This window comes from Eriocheir sinensis, chromosome 37, assembly GCF_024679095.1.
Source record: "Eriocheir sinensis breed Jianghai 21 chromosome 37, ASM2467909v1, whole genome shotgun sequence".
NCBI classification, from domain to species: domain Eukaryota; kingdom Metazoa; phylum Arthropoda; class Malacostraca; order Decapoda; family Varunidae; genus Eriocheir; species Eriocheir sinensis.
Genome location: NC_066545.1, coordinates 3,017,677 through 3,025,176, shown reverse-complemented (window position 1 = coordinate 3,025,176; position 7,500 = coordinate 3,017,677). Strand labels below are relative to the sequence as shown.

Genomic DNA, 7,500 nt, shown 5'->3' with positions numbered 1-7,500 from the left:
CTCCTCCTCCTCCTCCATCCCTCTCTTCCCCTTCCAAAACAATATTTCCTCGCCCAACATATCTCCTCCTCCCCTCCTTCGTTTTCCTCCTCCTCCTCCGCCTCCCTCTTCCTCCTCCTCCTCCCCCCCAATATTTACAACCCCCACCTCCCCTTCCATCCTTTTTCTTCGGTAAGAGGAGGCAAAACAAGATACTACATAACAATTTTCTCCATTAACCTCTCTACGTCTTCTCCCTCCCCCATTTAACCCCCTTCAACCCCCCCCCCTCTCTTCTCTCCTCTCTCTTACTCTCCCTCCTTCTCCTCCTCCTTTTCTTCCCTCTCGTTTCCTATACTTTCTCCTCCCTCAGTTTCCCCATTTCTCCTCACTCGTGTATCTCTCCTCCTCCTCCTCCTCCTCCTCCTCCTCCCTTTCGTTAATTCAGTCAGGCTTCCTAATTGGTTGTTTTCATCAGTGACGTGGCGGTGACGTATGTGCGTGTGTGTGTGTGTGTGTGTGTGTGTGTGTGTGTGTGTGTGTGTGTGTGTGTGTTATTTATCGTTCTGTTTATAGTATTAAAAACTTGAATCACTACCACCGCCACTACCACCACTACCACCACTACCACCACTACTACTACCACTACTACTACCATCACTACTACCTCCACCACCACCACCACCACCACCACCACTACCACCATCACAGCTACCACCGCCACCACCACACTACCACCATCACAGCTACCACCATCACCACCACCACCGCCACCGCCACAAGATAATGGCGCCTTGGCGTGCTCGCTGGGAATATGCCACCAGCGATTTACGAGAGAAAGCCTCCTCCTCTTCCTCTTCCTCCTCCTCTTCCTCCTCCTCTTGCCCTCGCCCTCCTCCTCCTTCTACTACTTATTCTTCTCCTCTTCCTGCTTCTTTGCTTCAATCCTCTTTACTCTCCACTTCCTCCTCCTCCTCCTCCTCCTCCTCCTCCTCGTCTTCCTTTTGTTCCGCCTTTTTCATCTCCTTTTCCTTTTTGTAAGAAGTTTTGCGATACTGCGAAAAGAAGGAAGAAGAGGAGGAGGAGAAGGAGGATGAGGAGGAGAAGGAGAGTATTGTTGATAAAAGAATGAAAAGATGAACAGAAAAGAGAAAAAATAAGATGAAATAAGAGGACCATTGTGCGAAAAGTAGAAGAGGAGGGAGAGGAGGAGGAGGAAGAGGAACAAGCAAGGCATTTTCACTTCCTGCCAACAAAATACTGAACCCCATCGAATTTCTGTCTTCCTCCTCCTCTTCCTCCTCCTCCTCCTCCTCCTCCTCTTCTTCATGGGTTGTAGGACCGACTGACCTTTTTCCCTTTCTTTCTCTCCCCTATTTTCTTTTTCTTTATCTTTTTCCTCTTTCACCTTCTATGTCCTTCTGTTTCTCCTTTTTTTTCTTATTTTTTCTCTTTTTTTTTTTGCATTCCTTTTATATTATTCTTTTTTTTTTGTTTTCTTTCTTCGTTATTCCATCTCCGCAATCGTTTCTTATTCCATTTCTTCAATCGTCCTCCTTCCATCTCTCCAATCGTCCTCCTTTTCCTTCTCCTCTTCTTCCTATCCTTCCTTTTTCTCCTCCTCCTCCTCTTTTTCATTTTCTTCCCACACTTTTTTCACCTTTTCTTTCTCTCATCAGCCTCCTCTTCTCTTCCTCCTCCTCTTCCTTTTCTCTTTTTTCTCCTTTCGTTATCATAAGGGAGAATTTTTTTTTACTACATCAAGGTTTTATTTACCATATTTATCACGATAATACATAATGAATACTAGTTATTTAACCAGAAGAATAATGTGTGTGTGTGCGTGTGTGTGTGTTTGTGTGTGTGTGTGTGTGTGTGTGTGTGTGTGTGTGTGTGTGTGTGTGTGTGTGTGTGTGTTATTTACGATGGTGTTTATGTTAATTTATGTTCTTATCAATAATTGTATCACCACCACTACTGTCACCACCACCACCATCACCATCACTACCACCACCACTACCACCACCACTACCACTACTGTCATCACCCCCACCACCACCACCAAACCACAACGCCTCCACAACACCTCACCCCCCTCATCATCACCCCAATACCCCCCCCCCCTCCACACTACATTTCCTTATCAACTGCTTCTAACACACATTTTAATCACTCAGTTTAACCTTATATTTTAACCACACATTTTTCTATAGGTTTGACCACACCATCACCACTGCTTGCCACCCCAAATATTACGCCCCACCCCCTTATATTATGCCACCCCCCCTTACGAGACCTTCCCATTCCTTTTTAGTCCTCCCCACTTATCCCCATTCCTACTCAGACTTCCTCAGTCATTCCCAGTCTTCCCCAGTCTACACACAACCACCTCCCCATCCCCAGCATCATCAAGTCACCATAAAACCAATAACCAACTAAAACATAACAGCTCCCCAATCCCTCACTTATTTCCTCTTCCCTTCCCCTCTTTCCCCTTTCCTTCCCTAGCCCCTACCAACCACACACACCCCATGCTCTTCCCTTCCCCAGATCGCTATCAACTCCCACACACACTCATACATACCAATCAGCTTTTCTTCCCCATCAGTAGCATATAACTTTCCTCCCCTTCCTCCCTATCCCGACCAACTCACACACACACACACACACATACATACCAGTCATCAATCCTTTAGGAGCATGTGACCATTGACTGACCAACCTCTCCCCACCATTCCCATAATCCTCAGCAACCCCACTCACTTACCATCCCTTCTCTTCTTCCCCTGCAGCCACATACACTTCTCCTCCCCTTTCCCAATCCCCATCACCCCCCCCCAACACACACTAACCACCCCTTCTCTTCCCCCGCAGGAGAGTGTGACTTCCCGTCGTCGTGGTCGGGGCAGTGGTTCCGGTCGGGCATGGGTCAGGAGGGGCCCGTAGAGATCAGCGGCGGCACCATCTCCAAGACGGGGCGCTGCGTGGACCGCGGCAAGGCCAACAGATACCTCGTCAAGGAGGAGTGAGTATTCTTGCTGATGGGGGTGAAGGGTGGTGGTGTTGGAGGTTACCTTGGGATCATTTGTGGGGTATGCCTGGGGAATTTTTTAGGGAAGATTACCTGGAGTTTTTTTTGGGGGGTGATACCTGTGATTGGGTAGGGGGGTTACTTAGGAATTTGAGAGGGTTACCTGGAGATTTTGAGGAGGTGGAGGGGGTTACCTGGGGAATTTTGGGGGGTTGTTAACCGGGGATTTTTGGGATAACTGGGGATTCTTTGGGGAGTTTCCTGGGCATGGGTGAGTTAATGAGGATTAGGAAGTTAATATGGGGATTGGGAGTTACGTGGTGACTAGAGTATATACATGGTGAATGTAGTAGTGGTTTGAGTGGTAACTAGAGTATAGCTGGTGATTGTAGGAGTGTAAGCTGTGATTGTAAAGGTGAGGTAGAGTAGGAGTTTAGGCCAGGTCATTTTGAAGTTTTATATGTTTGATTAATAAGTAAAGGAATGTTAGATTACCTGCAGATTGGGCTGTTTGTAATTGCTCATTAAAGGGAAAAAGTTGAGAGGTTACCTGCTGTAAATTTACCTGTTGATTGTGGTGCCTGTATCTCTTTAGTTTTTTTTAATGAGAAGAGAAGCTAGAGAGTTAATTGGTTTGTTATATCATCAGCTGATTGGAACTTGTAGTGTTTATTAAGAGGGAAGAATGTGGGAAGTTACCTGGTAGGGTGAGTTTGGGAAGCACACATGCTAATTGGGAAACTTTACCTGCTTATTAGAGGGATTAGCATTTCCTGGGGGAGTTTACCTGCTGATTGGCGGAGGATGTCTTCTGATTTGAGAGGCTGTACCTGCTGGTTAGGGGAGAGGATATATGTGTACCTTCTGAACAAGGGAGAATATCTTCTGGTTTGGGGAGAAAGGTGTGATTACCTCCTGATTGGGAAATTTACCTGTTCAAGTGTGTTTACCTGCTGACTGGGGGGAGATGTTAAATTATATGTTTAAAGCAAAGTATTCGATTACCTGGTGAATAGAAATGAGATTTTAAAAAACATATTGAGTCTGCAAGAGGCCTGCAGTTATTTACAGGGCAGCTCCTGTAAATCAAACCCCAGCTAACCTCAGGAACCTCACACTAACCTTTTTCTTGAATGTAATCTATCTCTTGAATGTACCTATTGAGAGTCAGGTAGAGTGGATGGGTGGAGGAAAATAATGCAAGGGAAAGGGGAGAGTGAGGCAACGTATAGGATATGATCACCCTGGGAAAGATGTGTTAGATTAGGGATTGATTGAGACCGTTGGTGGAAGGAAGGAGTGACTATGCCTGTTAAGTGAATGTATGAGATGAGTGAAGGGGATAATCAAAGGTAAATATAACAAAAAGTTTATAAATGAAGGGAAAAATATCAGGTTAGGAGTTTATACAGTGGGTAAGAAAACACACAGGGAAAGGTAACAATAGACGTTATATGGAGGAACAGGAGATACAATGATTAAAAGAAACAGGTTAGAATAACAAAATGAATTATATGAAGGGGAAAGATCACGATTGAAGTGTCTGCAATGTATAAAAAAAGAAACACATTGGTGAGGATAACAAAAATAATTAGACGAAGGAAAATAATCATGTTAGGAGTGTCTGCAATGGTTAAGCGACACATAGACATCGGCTGAAAGAGGAGAGACAAAACTTGGACGAGTAGCCAAGCAAGTGACTGGGCAGAACTTGGCGGCAATGTGGTTAATGCAAAGGCAGTGGGAACCTAAATAGATGACGTACAGTAGAATAGAAGTGACGAAAAGAAGGTGTATATATATCTCCATTAAAAAAAAACGCATGGTAGGATAAGATAGAGGAAGAGGTGTATGGAAAGCAGAGGTTGAAGAGTAGATGGATAAAAAAAAGAATAAAAGACCTGTACAGTTGGATCAGGTTGAGGAAGAGAAAATATAAAAAAAAATGTTGGGGCTGAAGAGAAGGTGAATAGAGGAGAGGAAGAGGAAATAAATGGAGGGGAACGTGAAGAAAGGAAGAAGGAAGAGATTGGAATACGAAGCAGAGGAAGAGCGAAAGAAAGATGGGAAGGAAGAGGGGAAGGGAAATAAAGGGAGTTGGAGGAGGAGGATGAAAAGTAAACATAGTAAGAGGAGAGATGAAAGGAAATAGTTGGGATATATAAGAAAGGAGGAAGGATAAGGAAAATAAACGAGAGAGTAGTAGCAGTAGTAGTAGTAGTAGGGTTGTGAGCGAAGGGTCGGTTTTTAGATAAGAAATATACTCAGCTCATGTCCTTTAACCGAAAAATATACACATAAAAAGTTCAGGAGGAAGTATAGAGAGAGAGAGAATTTCCTCCCTCCCGATGACATCTCTCCGATATTAACCGGATTTACAGAGAGGTCTTGAAACCCCTCTTCCTCCCCTGCCCCCCTTCCCCCCCTCGCCCCTCTCCTCCCTCACCCCCTCACCCCTCCATAACAGTCGATCGATGGGCTGCGCAAATATATGATTACCGGTCTGTCAAATGCGCAACCCAAATATCGAATAATTAGGGGAGGAAAGAGGAAGGGAGGGGGAGGGGAGAGGGGAGGGGAGGGGAAGGGAGAGGGGAGGGGAGGGGGAGAGGAGGAGAGAAAGGGATGGGCAGAGAAGTGTTTGGAAATTGGGTCAAGTTTGCAATGGGTTAAATATAGGGCTATTTAGAGAGGGGGGAAGGAGGGGGAGTGAGTTAGAGAGGGGGGGGATGTGTGTGTGTGTGTGTGTGTGTGTGAGAGAGAGAGAGAGAGAGAGAGATTACTGTCATATCTTTTTCAGTCTTTTTTCCTTGATTTTTAAGTGATTTTATTTTTCTGGTCTTTTTCCGAGAGAGAGAGAGACGTAGATTATCATGACTACTTTTCTACTCTTTTTCATTGTTTTTTTCTTTCTATTTTTTCAGTTTTCTCTTTTTCTTATTTTTTATTGTACTTTTTATTGCCCTTAAATTCATTATATCTTTTGTTTCCATCATTTTCTTTCATATCTACATCAATTCTTCCTCCTTCTCTTCCTTCCTCTCTTCTATTAATTCCTTCATTCATTTATTCATTCCTCTCTTCCCATTCTTCATTCCCTGTTTAATTCGAGTTTTCCTTTTATTTTTAGTAAAGTTTCCCTTCTAGCCAGTTCTTTACTTCTCTCCCTCCTCCTCTCTTCTTTCTTCTCTCCATCTCTTCCCTCTTTTCCTTTCCATTAGCTCCATTCCCTCTCCTCTCTCTTTCTCCCTCTCTCTTGTCTTCCATCTTTCTCTCTTCCCTCTTCCCTTCCTCCACTGAGTTTCTTTTTTTAATATTTTTCCTTACTTCCTCCTCTTCTCCCCTTTCTCCTCCTCCTCTACCAGCTCCTCCTCCTCCTCCTCCTCCTCCTCCTCCTCCTCCTCCTCTTCCCTTGTTCCTCCTTCACTCTTGGTTTCATTCAAGCTCCCTTTTTCACCTCTCTCCACGCTCCATTAATTCATCTCTCTCTCTCTCTCTCTCTCTCTCTCTCTCTCTCTCTCTCTCTCTCTCTCTCTCTCTCTCTCTCTCTCTCTCTCTCTCTCTTCTTTCTTAACTGACCTCTCCTCTCTTCCCCTCTTCCTCCATCCCTCCTCCCCCTCCTCCTCTTCCCTCCCTCCCTCTCTGCATTAGGAAGGAAGTTAAGAGAGAAGCCCGCTGCTAAGGGAGGGAAAGTTTACCTCACCTGCATGGAGGAGGAGGAGGAGGAGGAGGAGGAGGAGGTAGAGAAGTTTCCTCCACTTTCTCTCTCAAGTGAGTTAGGGATTTTCCTGATTTCCTTCTTTCATCGTGTTTTTGCTCCCTTCCTCTCTCTCTCTCTCTCTCTCTCTCTCTCTCTCTCTCTCTCTCTCTCTCTCTCTCTCTCTCTCTCTCTCTCTCTCTCTCTCTCTCTCTCTCTCTCTCTCTCTCTCTCTCTCTCTCTCTCTCTCTCTCTCTCTCGTTCTTGTTTTAGTTATTTTGTTTGTTTTCTTCTTTTACTTCTTCTTCTTCTTCTTCTTCTTCTTCTTCTTCACTTTTCTGTCGCATTCTCTCTTCATCGTACATCCTCCCCCTCCCCCTCCCCCTCCCCCTCCTCCTCCTCCTCCTCCTCCTCCTCTTAAATAAGGGAAGATATAAAACCGTGAAGAAGTACAATTGTGTGTTGTTTCTGACAGTTAGAAATAGGTCTCTCTCTCTCTCTCTCTCTCTCTCTCTCTCTCTCTCTCTCTCTCTCTCTCTCTCTCTCTCTCTCTCTCTCTCTCTCTCTCTCTCTCTCTCTCTCTCTCTCTCTCTCTCTCTCTCTCTCTCTCTCTCTCTCTCTCCTGCACTTCTTTTTTTCCTTTCTCCCCTTTCTCATTTTTCTTTCCTCCGTTCCTCTCACCTTTCTCCTCCTCTCTCACTCTCACTCTCGCTTTCTTTTTTTTATTACGTAATGGATTCCTCTCATGCCTTTCTCTCTCTCTCTCTCTCTCTCTCTCTCTCTCTCTCTCTCT

The 7,500-nt window shown here is 44.9% G+C and overlaps 1 protein-coding gene across 1 annotated transcript in view; it reads left to right on the top strand.

Annotated features, from left to right (window-relative positions):
* LOC127008066 (uncharacterized) overlaps positions 1–7,500 on the top strand; it is a 115,698-nt gene that overhangs the window by 79,154 nt on the left and 29,044 nt on the right. The window contains exon 2 of the mRNA XM_050879605.1: positions 2,854–3,004. Coding sequence (XP_050735562.1) covers positions 2,854–3,004 — 151 coding nt within the window. The remainder of the gene's footprint in view (positions 1–2,853; positions 3,005–7,500) is intronic.